The sequence below is a fragment of the Peromyscus californicus genome, unplaced genomic scaffold (assembly GCF_007827085.1).
Source record: "Peromyscus californicus insignis strain IS unplaced genomic scaffold, ASM782708v3 Scaffold_5__1_contigs__length_169319896, whole genome shotgun sequence".
Lineage (NCBI taxonomy): Eukaryota > Metazoa > Chordata > Mammalia > Rodentia > Cricetidae > Peromyscus > Peromyscus californicus.
Window position 1 is genome coordinate 152997723 of NW_026294573.1, and position 18021 is coordinate 153015743.

General features: G+C 38.1%; 1 protein-coding gene and 1 long non-coding RNA gene across 2 annotated transcripts in view; one reads left to right on the forward strand and one right to left on the reverse strand.

Moving 5' to 3' along the window:
• The window catches only part of LOC128097851 (uncharacterized), an 81021-nt gene extending 67595 nt beyond the window's left edge, over positions 1-13426 (reverse strand). The window contains exon 1 of the long non-coding RNA XR_008214009.1: positions 13010-13426. This is a non-coding gene — a long non-coding RNA (uncharacterized LOC128097851). The remainder of the gene's footprint in view (positions 1-13009) is intronic.
• Positions 13427-13651: 225 nt separating this feature from the next.
• Positions 13652-18021, forward strand: part of Mmp16 (matrix metallopeptidase 16) — a 260706-nt gene continuing 256336 nt past the window's right edge. The window contains exon 1 of the mRNA XM_052718656.1: positions 13652-14181. Within this exon, the coding sequence (XP_052574616.1) occupies positions 14050-14181 (132 nt within the window). The 5' untranslated portion in view covers positions 13652-14049. The remainder of the gene's footprint in view (positions 14182-18021) is intronic.

Sequence of the window (18021 nt, forward strand, 5' to 3'; positions counted from 1 at the left end):
TTAGTTTGGATAGGGATTTGTCTATCTTGTTGATTTTCTCAAAGAACCAACTCTTTGTTTCATAGATTTCTTGTATTGTTCTCTGTGTTTCTATTTTACTGATTTCAGTCCTCAATTTGATAATTTCCTCGCATTTATTCTTGATTGGTGAGTTTGCTTCTTTTTGTTCTAGAGCTTTCAGGTGTGCTGTTAGGTTGCTAGTGTGAGATTTCTCCATCTTCTTCATGTGGGCATTTAGTGCTATGAACTTTCCTCTTAGCACTGCTTTCATAGTGTCCCATCAGTTTGAATACGTTGTACATTCATTTTCATTGAGTTCTAGGAGGTCTTTATTTTTTCATTTCTTCCTTGAACCATTGGTGATTCAGTTGGGCATTATTCAGTTTCCATGAGACTGTAGGCTTTCTATAATTTTTGTTGTTTTGAAATCTAACTTTAAGCCGTGGTGGCCCAACAAAATACAGAAGGTTATTCCCATTTTTGTGTGTCTGTTGAGATTTGCTTTTGTGACCAAGCATGTGGTCTATTTTAGAGAAGGTTCCATGGACTGCTGAGAAGATATATTCTTTTTTGTTAGGGTGGATAGTTCTTTAGTCCACCTGAGTTATAACATCTGTTAGATCCCTTATTTCTCTGTTAAGTTTCAGTCTGGCAGACCTATCCATTGTTGAGAGTCAGGTATTGAAGTCTCCCATTTCTTTTACATATGCCCTTGTACTGGGGGCATAAATGTTTAAACTTGAGACTTTATCTTGGTGGATTTTTCCTGTGATTAATATGTAATGTCCCTCCCCATCTCTTTTGATTGATTTTAGTTTGAATTCTATTTTGTTAGATATTAGGGTAGCTGCTCCAGCTTACTTTGTAAGTCCATTTGATTAGAAAATATTTTGCCAGGCTTTTACTCTGAGGTAGTGTCTGTCTTTGAAGTTGAGGTGCATTTCTTATATGCAGCAGAAGGATAGATCCTGTTTTTGTATCCATTCTGTTAGCCTGTGTCATTTTATAGGTGAATGGAGTTCATTGATATTAAGGGATATTAATGACCAGAGATTGTTACTTCCTGTTATCTTTTGGTGGTAGTATATGTGTATTTCCCTTCTTTGGGATTTGCTGCTGTGGGGTTATCTATTACCTGTGTTTTTGTGGGTGTATCTAGCTTCCTTAGGTTGGAGTTTTCCTGCTAGTGCTTTCTTTAGGGCTGGATTTGTGGATAGGTATTGTTTAAATCTTGTTTTGTCTTGGAATATCTTGTGCACTCTGTCTATGGTGATTGAAATGTTTGTTGGTTATAGTAGTCTGCGCGGGCATCTGTGGTCTCTTAATGTCTGCATTCTGTCTGTCCAGGATCTTCTTAGTGTCTGCATTCTGTCTGTCTAAGATCTTCTGGCTTTCAGAGTCTCCATTGAGAAGTTGGATGTTATTCTGATGGGTCTGCCTTTATAACTCTCTTCGCCTTTTTCCTTTGTTGCTCTTAATAATTTTTCTTTATTCTGTAAGTTTAGCGGTTTGATTATTATGTGGTGAGGGGACTTTTTTGAGGTGTCTAGTCTATATGGTGTTCTGTAAGCTTCTTGTATCTTCATAGGTATTTCCTCATTTAAGTTGGGAAAGTTTTCTTCTATGATTTTGTTGAATATATTCTCTGTGCCTTCGAGTTTGTATTCTCCATCTTCTATCCCTATTATTCTTAGGCTTGGCATTTTTATGGTGTCCCAGATTTCCTGGACGTTTTATGTTATGACTCTTTTGGCTTTAGTGTTTTTTTGACTGGTAAATCTATATTCTACATTGTATTCTCCATGTCAGATATTCTCTCTTCCATCTCTTGTATTCTGTTGGTTATGCTTGCATCTGCAGTTCCTATTTGTTTACTCAGATTTTCTGTTTCCAGCATTCCATGCATTTGTGTCTTCTTCATTGTTTCTATTTCAATTTTCAGGTCTTAACTATTTCCTTCACCTATTTAATTTTTTCCCCTTAGATTCCTTGACTTTCTTTAAGGGGTTTATTGATTTATTCCATTTTTGTTTGGCTTTTCCTCAATTTCTTTAAGGGAATTTTTATTTTCTCTTTAAAGACCTCTTTCATCTTCATAATGTTATTTTAAGTCACTTCTTCTACTTTTATATTGTGATGTTCAGGTCTTACTGTTGTAGAACCGCTAGGTTCTGATGGTGCCATATTGCTCTTTATGTTGTATGTATTTTTGCACTGGTGTCAATCCATCTCTTCCTCCAATAGGTGCAATAGGTGTCTGTGTCTAAGGGAGCTGCTCTTGGTCCAATCTGTGCTTGCTGTTTCTGTGTCTCATGGGACCACTCTTGGTCCAATTGGAGCTCTTGTTCCAATCAGAGCTGGTGGATTCTGTGTCTAAGGGAGCCACTGAGGTTGCAGGTGGATGGGTGTGTTTGGGGTAGGGGGTGGGTCTTGTAGATTGCAGGGTCCATTGGAGGATATTGGTGGGGAGGCTTGCTCACAGGAGTCTTTCTTTCTGGCCTGCAACTAGGGCAGCCATTGGTGTATATGTTCTTTTTAATTGTTTTATGTTTTAACTTATATGCCTTGTAGATGAAGAACAATAATTAAAAGCTCTATGAAGTTCTTAAGTACCATGTGCAGCAATGCTGAGTAATGTACTTTAAGATTAGTGTTATCAAGCATGCCATTTTTACTTGTATACCTATGTGTATTTATATGTAAATTATATTTTTTCTTGTACTAGGAATATTAAGAACATATTCTAACATAGAATTTCTTAAATTATTCAGCCTTGAAAGATTTATGCTCACAATTTCATTTAAAATGGAAATGTTATTTTTATTTATTCATTTTATTTTATTTTTATATATTTTAGTGTGTGTGTGTGTGTGTGTGTGTGTGTGTGTGTGTGTGTGTACTATAGTTGTGAGGGCCATCACTGGAGGTCAGAGCAGAGCATGGAATTCCTCTGGAGCTGGAGTTAAAGGAATTTGTGAGGCTCCCAATGTGGGTGTTGGGAACAAAATTGGGGTCATTTGGAAGAACAAGTACTCTTAAATGCTGAGCCATCTCTCTAGCTCTTAAAATAGAAATTTATGTGTATTACAGATGTGTATTAAAGATAGTGTTATTTCCAAAAGTATAAAGCAGTTTACTGTAAAACAACAAAAATAATTAAAGTCTATAGTTACCAACTATGATATACGTAAATGAAAAAACAGCATAATTTCAACACAAATTATCTCAAATCTCACAGATTATCCAGTAGAAACACCCTTGAATATTTTACCTGGTAAAGTTGTAGTTATTCTCAAGAAGTTGCTGGGTGACATGCTAGGAATTGTAAAGCTGACCCTCTGAACCTCTTTTCCCATTTGTATGTTAAAACATACATCTGAAGTGATGTGTGCAGGTAGGCCTGTGAAGTACTTAGGTTATCAGAATGAAGCCCCTCATGGATGAGATTAGCACCATTAGGAGACATTGGGCAGCATAGAAAATTTTTCTTCTGATCTGTGTATAAAATTGCAGAGAGAAGCTTGTCTGCAGGCAAGAAGGCAGGCCTGACTGGACACTGGGTCTGCTAGCTTCTCAGCCTTGAACTTTAGCACCTCCAGACTGTGAAATAAGTGTTCGTTGTCTCAGTGACCCAGTCTATAGTGTTTTTATTACAGCAGCTCAAAATTGAAATGAGTTTTCCCTACATTGAGTAAAAACACAAAATGAAACACCTGTAGCCTTTCCACTCTACAAGTGATGGTTCTATACTTTAGAGTAAACAACTGAGTCTCCAGACCTGCATTGTTTGGACTCCATCCATTTTAAATGAAAATTTAGAAACCAGGCAAAATTTCATGGAAGCTATATCTAGCTAATTATATTATCTTAATTTACAAATTGTATACATACATAAAAAAGACTTTAAAAGTGGGAAGCAGGATTTATTTTAACATAAAAGGAATGACAACTTTAAATATGACAAGCATTAAAATATGGTAAACACCAATGTATATTTATTATGAATAAAATAAAACTCCTTTATGAAGTGCATATATCTTAGGTACCGATTTTTTTTAAAATGGTGACAATATTAAAAATCAAGTTTCATGTTGTAGTACTTTCCACTGTCTGATGTAAGATGATAATCAAGTCTGACAACATTTCCTGATAACTTTGACTAGTGTGAAAATAACATTTTTTGAAATACATAATAATGTTTCAGTTGAAAAACTGCTTGAGTATAAATATTTAGGCAACCATATTTTTGTAACACACTTTAAAACATGTTTTAAATTTTGTTTGGGTTAGTGAGGGACTTGGTTTTTGTTGTGTTTTATTTCATTTTTAAGACAGTACCATTTTTGACATGTATCCTAGGCTGGGCTTAGACTTGCTATATGCCCCAGGATAACTCTAAACACCTTTTAAAAATTGCATTACATTTTTATTTACTGTGTGTGTGTGTGTGTGTGTGTGTGTGTGTGTGTGTGTGCGCGCGCGCGCGCGCGCGCGCGCGCGCACATGTGCGCGCGGCACATACACAGAGGTAGGGAGACAACTTTCTGGAGTTGGTTCTCTCCTTCCACCATGTAGGCCCTAAGGATTTCATCTCTCTGGCCTACTTTTGAATTTCTGATACAACTGATACAGTGATAGGCATTGATCAGATCAGTAAGTTTTAATGTTCCTAACAGCTACATATTTCATCAAAATTAGATGAATAATAATTGTATTGCATTATTTTACATTATTTATAAATATATGAAAACTTTAAGTCTTAGCTCATTTGAAATGACTGATGCTTTATATGTGTATGCATGCATGTGTTCATGTATGTGTGTGTATTTGTATTGGAGGTCAGAGGGCAAGTTCTAGTACTGATTTTTTTTTTTTTTTTTTGGTTTTTCGAGACAGGGTTTCTCTGTGTAGCTTTGCGCCTTTCCTGGAACTCGCTTTGGAGACCAGGCTGGCCTTGAACTCACAGAGATCTGCCTGGCTCTGCCTCCCAAGTGCTGGGATTAAAGGCGTGCGCCACCACCGCCCGGCTTTCTAGTACTGTTTTTAAGGTCACTTACTCCTTTGGTTCAAGACAGGGTCTCAGTTTGACCTAGAACTACTCTAAGTAAGTTAGACTGTTATCTATGGAACCCCAAGGATCTACTCACCTCCTTGCCTCCTCCCCAGCTATGACTGGAATTATAAGCATGTGCCACCTTGTCTACATTTTATGTGAGTTCTAGAATTAGGTCTTCATCCCTACCAAGGCTTTACAAAATGCACTACCTATCTAGTTGACTGCTACTATTTTTTAATATTAATTTTTTAATTTAATTATCTTTTTTACATCCCAACTGCGGTTTCCTGTCCTTCCTCTCCTCCTAATCCCTCTTCTGTACCTTCTCTCTGTCAGAAAAGAGCAGCCCTTTGGTGGATATCAACCAAATATGGCTTATCAAGATGCAGACAGACTCAGGAGTTAAGAGTGCTAACTGTTACTATTTTTTAGGAAAAAAGTTTTTATATACCTCTAGAGTTGTAGATATTGATACTTTAATAATTTAAAATGAATTAGTCACTAATCTGTTAAACTAAAGTTAATAGAAAAGCATAGGTTTAATGTAAATAGAGGCAGATGTCTTAATGAAACTATTAAAAACAACCAGAAACCTAATATACTCTATGAGGAAATTGTCTTGGAGGGACGCTATAAATGTGTGTTAAGAGTAACTCTTTGTTAACTCTAAGAGAGTGCTACAGCCACTGTTCAGCACATGAGCAAACAGTAGTCAGGAAGGGAATGGATGACACTGCCTTCATTACCATCTTGAGTTCAATAGTGAGAAACAAGGACAGAAAAACTCTGCCTACCCCAGTACAGAAGAAATTAAAGATAATGGAGATCGAACAATTTCAGAATGATAAAATGTATAATGAAAACATAAACATACTAGAACTAAGAATATTTGCTGTTTCCTCTTTTTATTATATCCTTGCTTAATGTTAAGTAACTTACTTTTATTTTTCTTCCAAAAGATATAAAAAAAGGTATTTCATTTGGATGCTTGTTCTCTCATTATGGTTGGAAATTAGTTGATAAGAGGTTTCATGAACTCAAGTTTAGATTTCAATCCAATACTCCTATTTTAATGAAAAATTCTCAGTTTTACATTATATATTTTCATTGTGATTTTATGACTTTTAATAAAAGTCAATCTAATTTCCATTCTGTTTTCTATTTTCTTCTCCTTGCCTATGAACTAATAAAATGTAACCCAATACAATGTGTAATAGTTTAAAAGGAGCTAATTATATTTCCATAAAAATATTAAAATCTGTCATGCTAAAGTTCTTTTTCTTTTGCTGAATTATAATAAACTTTATCATTTGTATCAATGCTAATTAATAGCAAAGCAGTTATTTCTCCCCAACATGTCTTCACTCTAAACAGTAGCCAGACACAGCTGGTCTTTCCTGCCCACATACTGTATGTATATTAAGTTGTATATTATGTATATTAGATAATACAGTTGTAATTAACTCTAATGTTTATTATTTACATATTTCCTGGATCTTTTGCACATAAATATCTCATTGAATTCTCACAACTCTTTATGAACATGGAATCCCACTGTATAAAGATAATAAAACTAGAAAGGATAAATTTCCCAATGCTATATAAATGTCTAAAGGGATGCTCAGTTCTCCTATTGGACCAACCAGCTCCATTATGATTCCCATTTCTCATTAGATCTATCGTTATGAAACTATGACATAATTGGTAATCAAAAATACTCTTGAACTTTAGACTATCTTAATTATTTGCATACCACCACTAAATTAACAATGAAACTATTACTTAACATGGTATGGTGGTTTGAAAGAAAATGGCCCCCAAAGGAAGTGGCACTATCAAGAGGTGCACTTCATGGGAGTGGGTGTAGCCTTGTTGGAGGAAGTTGTCACTGCGAAGACAGGCTTTGAAATGTCATATATGTTCAAGCCACACTCAGTATTTCAGTTCACTTCCTGTTGCCTGCCAATCAAGATGTAGATCTCTCAGATCAAGCACCATGTCTGCCTGCATGTTGCCATGTCCATCATGATGATAATGAACTAAACCTCTGCAACTGTAAGCTACCCCATTAAATGTTTATAAGAGTTTCCTTTATAAGAGTTGCTGTGATCATGGTGTCTCTTCACAGCAATAGAAACCTTAACTAAGACACATGGGTTGCTATTTTTTTCATACTATTTACTTATATGTCTAAAGTCATTTATAATATTACTTTGCTTATAAATAAGCAATATGGTACAAATAAAAACATACACTATTTTCCTTTACTAACTATTCACATAACTTTCTAAATTTTGGCAAGTTTCAATTTTCTATCCTTTCATTATTAAGGAATTATTATTATTTAGGAATTTAGGAAGAGGACATTAAAGATATTCCTCCAATTTTAGAATGTATAGCTGTGTTAACAAGGCTATTTAAGGAGTGGTCCCAGTGGACTGACATGTAGGACCATTGGAAACAAATAAACAAACAAAAAACAAAGTATGTATGGTACACAACATGATAGAAATGCTGCAAACTCTCAAGAGCATGAATTTAGGGACAACAGTTAACTGCAGTGTAGGGAAAGAATGGATCAGAGTGGCAATGGAGAAAAGGACACCATAGCTACTGTCTTCTGATTCAGTCCTGGACATAAATTAACACGAGAGTCAAAGGTGTTTTCAAAGGTTGGTTAATTAGTGGGTCTTGGCTGAAATGAGGAAACTAAAGACAAACAAGCAAAACTAGCCTAAAGAAAAAGTGGTGAGCTTGTTGAAGGATATGCTGACTTTTAAGTGAAAATGATGACATGATTTTGAGATCCAAGAACTGGATTTGTATTTGAAGAAATAGATATGAAAAATCATCACAATAGGAGTACATGATAAAATCTTAAGAGGGAAGAACTTACTTCTTAGTAAAATGGTAACTGAGAGGAGAACCATGCTGAATTTGAGCTTCTACAAATCCTAGTATGTGTTGTCCTCAAACTAAAGTCACTATGAAAGATGTTAGTGTACTTTCTGAGGAATAGCCTGGTCTTGATGACACAATACAAATAAGGACAGAAATTTCTCCAATGACCGAATGATATAAGGTCCATTATTTCTTTTCTTCCCCAATCTGTAGGCTTTCACACACACCTAAGCTAGTTTGGACCTCTGAACTTCAAATACTCCAAGATCAAGAGAATTGGAGGAACTGGGACCAACCCTGGATATTGCTAATTTTTGCTAAACATTTTTTAAGTGTTTTATACTGTCATATCTTTATTTCAACAATAGTTACAAATAAAAACAACTTTAACGTCCAAGAGTTTCTTCTCCTTAATCTTAGAACCTAACCAATCTAAGTTACTTCATCTTAACTCACTTCACATTTATCTTCTCATATCTTTAGTGGTTGGTATTTAATGGGAATTAATGAGTGTTTAATGAAGGAAAAATTGACACATAAACAAATGACCAATAATTTGGGAAACAGACGATTGTGGAGGAGAAAATAGACAATAAATCAAGGAAACACGGGGAAAAAAAGTTATTTTCACTGGCAATGATTCAACTAGCAATTTTTTTTCTTCTTTTCAGTGAGTGTATATACGTGTTTTGTGTGTGTGGATAATTATGTGTGTACTTGTGTGTTCCAGTGTGCTTCTCCATGCAAGCACATGTGGACACAAGACAGTTCTATCACAATGTCTTCCTCACTTGTTTCTCCACCTTGTTTTTGGAGACAGGCTCCCTTGCTGAACCTGGGGTTAATTAACCTGGGGTTAATTAACCTGGGGTTAATCTTCCCAGCTATACTGGTTTGCTGGTGAGCCCCAGAGATCCACTTCCAAGTGCTGGGGTTATCAACTATGTCTGGCATTTATTTGAGTACTGGGCATCTAATATTAAGTCCTCTTGTTTGTACAGTAAGCATCTTGTCCACTGAGCTCTTCTTCCCAATTTTTTTCTTAATTACCATATAATTTGTCAAAGAGTGCCACACTACCCAAAGTAATCAGTCATGTAAATAACTTCGGCTCATGTGATTTTATTTCTCAGGAAATGGGTATCATTTCATCACCATAAGGATTATCCTGGTTGGAATCAGTTAGCAACTTGTCTCAAATATGATGTTACTATTATTACAGTGGTGGATTCAGTGCAAGGACCTCTAGTGTGTGCAAACTCTGGAACAGGGCATCTCAATTTTCTCATGACTGTGAGTCACAGGGAGAGCTGGTGGAATCAGTAAGTATTCATTTCTGACAACTTCCTAAGCCTTAAAGTTCCATCCAGACAGCAAATTTAAATAACAAGGTCTGATTTGTATATGCATACCCCCTGTAGTAATAATATGCCAGTGGCTTAACACTAATTTGGTATGCATTGAATTTTTTTTTTATTTAAAAGCTTTATAGGTTTAACTAATACAAATATGGAAGGAAGTACACATACTGGTATGGTAGAACAGCTGATGTAACTTCTCATACTATAAAAATCATTTTTAAGACTATATTCTAAGAAATCTGGTTCAATGGTATTTATAAAGAATATAATTTACCTCTGTTGTTTTGTAAGCAGTTATACTCACTCTCAAACACCAACATGTCACCGAATTGTTCACTTTTAACTATCTGCCATTGTTCTCTGGAAGGGTAGAGGTATTATTTACTGTTTCAGTCTCCATATCTCCCAGGTGGCACTTTATTGAATTGCCATTGGCCTTCGCCGGGGCAATTACACTTTCTCCTTAGCTTTCTTATTAGTTTTCTCTCCTCCGTTTTCTTTAGTCACAAGTAATTATGGTATTATTAGCTTTCTGAAATTTCTGTAACAGAGAAGGCCTATGACGAAAAGCACACACAGCAAGAGACAGGAATTGTGAGGAAAGAATTCATTAACATCCTAAAGGGAAAAATGGTAATCAGTATTTTAATTTACTTTAGATAGGTTATCAACATCCTCTCTGAGAAAACCACTAACTAAGAAGTTCACATATTAGTAGATATGAGAACAGGGAATTTCCTATATCCCTGGGCCTTAAAAAGAAGCACAGCTAATAGGTTAGAAATGGAATGCAAACCTCTGACAATAAAATTGAGTACCTATCTGTAGGTTTTCAGCTGAGTCCATAGCAGGTATTATTATTCCAGACTCATTAGTGAAGCATGAAAATGTCTACAAAGATATTTTAGGAAACACAAGATAGAAGAACTTTGAGAATGTGAGTTTCCATAGTTCACATACCACACAAAGGCAGAACAAATTCAATGACCTCTTTCTAAGAATTTCTTCAGGGAAAAGCATTAAGCTGAGTCTGACATGCATTGTTCTTCCTTGCTCCTCATCCCAGTGACCTCTAACCTTGACTGTTTAAACATGCTCCAGCATTTACCCTTTACACAATATCCATACTTCTACAAATGCCTTCTTGCATATTCATTGCTTCATTGCACAACAGGTCTGAAATGTCCTTCTGTTTCTTATCTTCCTAATTAATTTCTATATATTTTACAAGATTCTGTGAGGATCACTTACTCTGTGAGGCTTTCTCCAAAGACCCTCAGGGAATATCAGTTTCTTATTCTAGTCTACTGTAGAGTATATTTCATATATGACTACCTGAAGTCTTACAATGTTGTGATAATTAATATCTCTCTCTGAACTATGCATCCTGAATTCCATTATTGAAATGAGACTGTGTTTTGTTAGTTGTTCCTGGAACCTCAAATACCTTCTTTCATTGTTCACTGGTGAATGTTAATAATTCAGATTAATAAATGTAAATGAATAATTTCACTTTTTATTTTTTTATGTTCCTAAATTTAGTATTTCCTGTTTTGAATGTTTCTTTCTTTCCTTAGGATTGTTATTTGAAAGTATAGATTTCTGAGCTCATCCCATTTGTCCAGTTTGATTGCTCTTGAAATTTTGTGTTATTATCTCTTTATAAGCAATTTGACCCATGGCCAATCTCATGATAATTTTAAAGATACCCTTCTATAGATATGTATTTATTTTTACTTTTTGTTTATTTGATTGATTCCTTACCTTAATATATTACTGCCCACCTCCACATACTTCTGCACACAACCATCCATCTCTTTCTCCTTTCCAAGTTTCTTTAGAGAAATGACTCCTTACTTTCCACTTAGCAGGGCCGACTTTCTCTTTGCTTTCTTTCTTTTTCCTTTTTCTTTCTTTCTTTCTTTCTTTCTTTTTTTTTTTTCAAGACAGGGTTTCTCTGTGTAGTTTTGGTACCTGTCCTGGATCTTGCTCTGTAGACCAGGCTGGCCTCGAACTTACAGAGATCTGCCTGGCTCTGCCTCCCAAGTGCTGGGATTAAAGGTGTGTACTACCACTGCCCGGGCATCTCTTCCTCTTTCTTGATAACAGTCCTCTAATATTCTGGCTTATTTAGTAAGGCCTTCATAATTTAGAGCTCTTTCTTCCTGGAGTTCTTTTGTAAATTTGTTTCAGTTTTTCAACAAACTTTAGGTGACGAGAAACATTTTAAAACTTTCATTGTCATTGTCTTTGCTCTCTAATTTTGCATCTTGTTAGATATAATGGACATGTAAAATAATTCCGCGTGTGCCTGTGTGTGTGTGTGTGTGTGTGTGTGTGTGTGTGTGCGTGTGTGTGTGTGTGTGTGTGTGTGTGTGAGAGAGAGAGAGAGAGAGAGAGAGAGAGAGAGAGAGAGAGAGAGAGAGAGAGAGAGACGTGTTAGTAATGTCACACAGACAGCCAAAAAGAATACCAGGCGCCCTGGTCTGTTGCTCACCATTTTAATTCCTTGAGAAGGTCTCTCAGAAACTTGGATTTCTAGGATTTTCTTTATCAGCTGGGCTGGAGACCAGCAAGCCCCAGTAATCCACCCAACTTCAAGGATGTTGTGAAAATCAAATGAAATACTATGACTGGAAACATTCTGCAAATTTTAACAGACTGCAATGTGTGACACAGCTTTTTAATATGTCTTCATGACACACACCCACAGGGAAGATAGTCAGAAAGAGCTCCCTGAGTCTCAACTCAAGTGGCTGAATATGTCCCACAGGTTCTAATAAAGCAATAACAGGAAACTTCTTTTCTTCTACCCATCCTCCACCAGCCAGATATCATATACAAATTATTACAATGCTTGGCAAACAATTTTTTTCAACCTTTTCCATCTGTTTACTAAATGTGACCTCTTGTGTTCTGCTTCTTGCTTTACTGACTGACCATGAAATACATCTTGTCAGTTCTCTCTTCCATTTTGCCTAGGCAGCTGTCATGTACCTGGAACACTGCTCCCCACTGCTCTGGCTGCTTTTCTCTCCCGTGGACTCCTCTTTCCCTCTACTGGCTGCCAAGCAGAAGCACATTTATTGGCCTTGCCCTCGGACAGATGCCTGCCTTCTTCCCTTCCCCCTCTCTCTTCAGCCAGCAGTCACCTGCCAAGGGCTGGTAGTTGCTGCCTCCTCTGTCCACTGCCTCGCACTGCCTCTGTTCAGGTCCCCTTTTGCAGCCTCTTCCGAAGTCCCCTGCCCCCGTTTGCCAGCCTGGCATGCCAGCAGTCTCCCTCCAGCTCCTGCAGTTCTCTGGGCTCTTTCCAGACGGCCCCCTTCCCCCTCTGATCTGTTCTCAGCATCTTCCTCTCGCCCTTGTCAGCTGTTTACCCCTGGAGCAGGAGGGGTGGGGGTAGGGGGGTGAGGAGCTCTGCTCCCTCTTAAGGACCCTGTCTTTGGAGTCATCAAATGTGTGTTCACCACTCATTTGAAGAGGGCAGTTTAACGCCGACTCTGAATTTGACTGCTCTCCGACCAAAAACTGTGCTGATTCCCTGACCCTATTAGGTAGAATACAATGATCCCGGGAGATACCAGGCCACAGAATTAGGGACCCTCACAAAGTTTTTGATGGCAGGTTTGCCATCTCCATCTCACAAACTTGATCAGCCTTGGTTACTGACCCACACCATCAAGCAACTCACAGGAACCTGGGTGTTGTTCTGATTTCCAGAGCCAGGGATCTCTTTGAACCTCTCCAAATAAGATGCCAAATACTCTTCAAGACCAGGCCTGGTCTTCTCCTCAGCTTCCAGCAGGGTCCACAGAGCAAGCCCCACCCAAGCACTGGTTAGGGAGGGGAGCACTGTTTTTAGATGTGAGGTTAGGGGGCGGGGAAGATGTAGGAATGTATTCTTCCGGGGGTCCTAGGTATCAGGTTTCTGGGTGAGGGCAGGTAAAAAGAAAAAAGAGTTCATCACCAATTAGAGCCCTGCTCAAAGGCCCGGTACCTAATCCAGGGCTTCATACGGTAGCCAAGAGGCAGCCTTTACAAGCCTTCTCCTTTAAGAAGCGCGCCTGCGTGTGTTTCAGGCCTTGTGTACCCGTGTGTGTGTGTGTGTGTGTGTGTATGTGTGTGTGTGTGTGTGTGTGTGTGTGTGTGTGTGTGTGTGTGTGTGTGTGTGTGTGTGTGTGTGTGTGTGTCTAGGACGGAGCGTGCGCGCGCGCGTGTGTGGTTTGAGTGTGTGCACGCGCGGGGCCCCCGAGAGCATCGCAGACCCCGAGAAGGAGGAGCTATGTAGATTCCGGGTGAACGTTCTGGAGGGGAGCGGAGAGGAGGGAAGGAACAGCAGAGGCACTGAGCTGGGAGCGGCGGAGGCCCTTCCCGCAGAAACTGGGGGCACCGGCGGCGTAGGAGGTGGAGGAGGCGGAGGACGCACGGGTTGGAGGCGGCGGCTGCGACTCAGCGGCGCTGGGAGTCGGAACCGCGGCTGAACTTGGGCGCCACGTTCCGGGCGACAGCAGGGCGAGGATGGTGAACACTCGCCGCCGCTGACCCTGCCTTTCCTCCGCTCCTCCCAGCCTGCCTGCTCCGGCGCTGGTCTCCTCCCCTGGAGGGGTGGGTGAACCTGCAAGCTCCTTACCCACCCGAGGACTTTTTTTTGAAAGGAAACGAGGGAGTGGGCATTGGGAAAGAGGGAGAAAACGCAGGGGAGCTCGTCCATCCATAGAGGCACAGTTCACTATGATCTTACTCGCATTCAGCACTGGAAGAAGGTTGGATTTCGTGCATCGTTCAGGGGTGTTTTTCTTGCAAACCTTGCTTTGGATTTTATGTGCTACGGTCTGCGGAACGGAGCAGTATTTCAATGTGGAGGTAAGAGTACAGAGCTTTCTTCCTCTCCCCTCGGCTGGCTGCTCCCTGGAACCTTTCCTTCAATCGTCGGATCCTTGCATCTCGGAGCACATTGTTTCCCTTGCAGCCAGCCACCAAAACCCTTGTTGAGTTTGCCAGTGTTGTAGGTGATGGATGCCTGGAGACCGACAATCCGTTATCCCCAGCTGCACAAAGCACGATGTTGCACGCTCGGAGACTCATTGTAGCATGCTGGTGCTGCTTAGCCAGGGAAGAGGCAAAGCTCAATCTAGAGCAAACGTGTAGCTTTATAAGAAAGCTTGAGTTTATACTGGATACACAGCTAGGGAAACAGCATTGATGGCTGGCATCATGTGCCGCCTGGGTATTGTTCCTGCAATATTTCTCCTTGTGGTCTGTGCCTAACAAAGGGAGGATAAAAATCAAAGAATCCAAAGAGAGCATGGGAATACTTGATATGCTTAATAACATCACTTTGTGATAAAACACTCGAGCAGACAGTGTCTTTCTATTAGACATAACTTAATACACTTGTAACTAGATCTAACTGTACCGAGCACATGAAATCCATCGCCTTTAAGTGCCTACTCTCTCCCTTCCCAGGGGGGCTGGAAATAAACGTGGCCCCGTCTAGTAGTTCGGAGGTGTGTTTTTAATTTGAATTCACACTGACATGACAAAGCCTAGATGTCTTAGATTGCCATTTGTTTTACTGTGATAGTTTTGGGAACAAACAGCAGAAGCAATTGGGAACTTAAGGATAAGGACTTGTCAGACCTTTGCCAAAGCGCTCTTCCTGTCATCAGCTGAGCACTAAAGCTAGTCATGTGCAGTAAATCAATGAAAGGCGTGCACACCTGGGCTGTGACACAGTTCCTTCCATTAACCTTACACATAAGGTTGACACTGTGGCAGGGTCTGGGTAAAACAAACTTCTCTTGATTAGCTCCCATGGCTTCATATATCTCGAAAGAATTAAGACCGAAATCGCATTGATTGGTGTGATACTTGCGTTGTTGTCTTGAAGCTTCCTGTTGTGGTGTTAGGAGCTTATGTTTATACAATAGCAGGACCTGTTGCACAGGGTTTGAACACGTTTCATGCAGCCAGTTTATAAGCAAAGTGTTTATAATAAGTGCCATGTGTGCAGGCAGAGGCTTCTAGGGACCGTCCTTTGGACTCCATATAATGGGGCAGAAGCAATGTATTTGAAAAAGTAAGCACCATCATCACAGGAATTAAGGAAGTCTGCAGGTGTTAAGTAGGAATCTGTTTCAAAGAAACAACAATTTGAAAACCAAAATAGTTTAACCCTTTGAAGCACAGAGCTTGATATTTCTACCTGAAAACAGCAATGGAAAGAAAGGTCCAGACTTTTCATGATGGCAAATTTGAACTTTTGGAACTACATGCCACTATAAGTTTTGTACTAACATTTAACTCAAGAGATAATTTAATTGAAATAAAGGAGTTATGGATTCATAGACTGAAGGAATGAAAATGGCAAGCTGTAGTTTATAATGCTATATACAGAAGGGGCTGTCGCTTGGTGGGAAAGGAGACTGGTGACGGGGTGAGGGGGAGGCTGTTAGAGTAAGTGCTGGCCAGCATCTTGCTTCCTGTGGGAATCTGAGCATGGGTGGATAGCTACCTGCTTTGGGAAACTAACTTACATTTACAAGATGGAATGACATTACTGTTTTGATGATTATTAGGTTTGTTTTGTGAGACTAAATATAGATTAGATTGTATTTCCTTATGTTGGAATCTCTCGGTCAGTTCAACCAGATGTTACCTGAAAGAGGTTGAGGCATTTTATAAAAGTGATTTCATATTGAATTTCAAATATCTCTTTCTGTCTCTCAAGATTTATGTGAAGGGTAGTGCACAGAGCCACTTTCCCATTTTGTGGGGATATTTAAGTTTTTCCAGCCATGTTTATTGCACAATGCAAAGATTTATCTGACAGATGAAAGAGTCATGTGCCCTCTGAGACCTTAGTAAGCTTACTTAACACAAAGAGAATTTTCTAATGATTTATAGGAGATTGTGATTCACAGTTTGTATTATTTCCAAGTCCCTTTGGAAGCTCCTTAGCACTTCTTTGGTTGGATTTCTAAGCATATGTGTGTATATATGTGTGTGTATTTATGTATATATTATACATATTACAAGTAGCTGATAGTAAATATACAGCTAGCTGTTAGTAAAATCAAAATATTATACAGGACATAAGATAATAGGACATATCTGACTTGTGTTTATACCTGATGAAAGTTGAGTAGATATTTCTTTCTAATAGGAAATGCTAAAGGGAAGAATATTACATTATTTCTTTTCCAGGAGAAAAGAAATTGTGCTCTATAGTCTTGTTTGAAAAACATACATACTGAGGTTGTTTTATTCCATTGATTCTCAAAGGCAATCTTTAAAAAAAGAAAAGCAGTAATATCGTCAAACATGCTTGAGGCTCATAGAATCCTGATTTTTTTTTTTAAGTTATTAAGTTGGACCAGCGCTTTGGAGAGATACCTTTTGTGCTGACAACTAAGATTGCAATGCTTTATTCATTGCAGAACTTAATTTGTGATTCTCCCATAGTTTTGTCTGTATGATTTAAGATTGAAAAGCCTGTATTTTTTTTCCTGTAGGAGGGGTTGGGCAGAGATATTCATGTTAACTCTTTCCTGTTTGATTTTTTAAGAAAATAAACATTTAAAAAATGACATTTTTAAGAAAGTAAACATTCCACTTTCAGAATAGATGCTAGAAAAATTTTGATATTCTTATGAAAGCCAATGATAAAGGGATATTTTTGAGTTTTTGAAAAGGAAATGAAGTATCTATTAAATCAAGAAAGAGATTCTATCAAAGGTAGTACTATTAGTACTATGGATAGATCCCCTGCGTTTCTCAACCCCTCCTTAAGTTGTCGGTGAATATTCATTCACTGAAGTCTCTCTGTATCCTCGAAGTGGGAATAGTGTAAGTCACCACGTTACAAAGGAGTAGCATGACTAATATTAACCAAAAGTCAAAAACTGCTGTCATTGGACAACAGTCTAAAACTGAGACAAATTACTAATAATAAATTGTGATTTAATTCCTACAGTTTTAAAATCATTTTATTCTTAATGTCATTCCCGGGAACTGGAGATTTTCATGATTCTGGGGCTTATTTTCGGGGTGCACACATTTTTTGTTATGAAATTTGAAATACTTTATAGTTCATGATGGCAATAACTTATCAACTTTTACAGCATGTCATATGTATGAACATTTCTAGATTGATTTTCAAACAATAATCCATTTTTGTTAAGAGGGAAACCATTTAAAGCAGCTTTATGGTAAAAGTAAACCATGTAAAACTGAATGGTGCATAGAGCTAAGTGGAAGATGATGATTATGGTTTTTGGGGAAAACAATCTTACTGAGACAAAATTTGATATCCTTATATCAGAAAAATAAGATTCCATATGCCATATGAATAATTTCTTGAAAGAGTTATACATTGTGAGTGTAACTCTTTCTTAAATTTTCATGTAGTTTGTTTATATAACAGGTTGTTACCTGATCAGTCTTTTCAGGTTTCTCTGATCTATTTAAAATGTCAAAGTTTCGTTTGGATAGCTATGTACTGCATTTGAAATTGCCAGTAATTCATTATGAGATGTTTTAAGAGATAAAAGCACTTCTATTTTATAGATTTAAAAGTACTGTATGTTGAGATGCTTCTTTTCTTATTTCTTGGTTTCTGTTTGCTTAAATGTTTAAGACTCATTATTTAATTTGCTCATAAAAAATATGTCCACCTCTAACCTCTACCGACAGCATTTCATA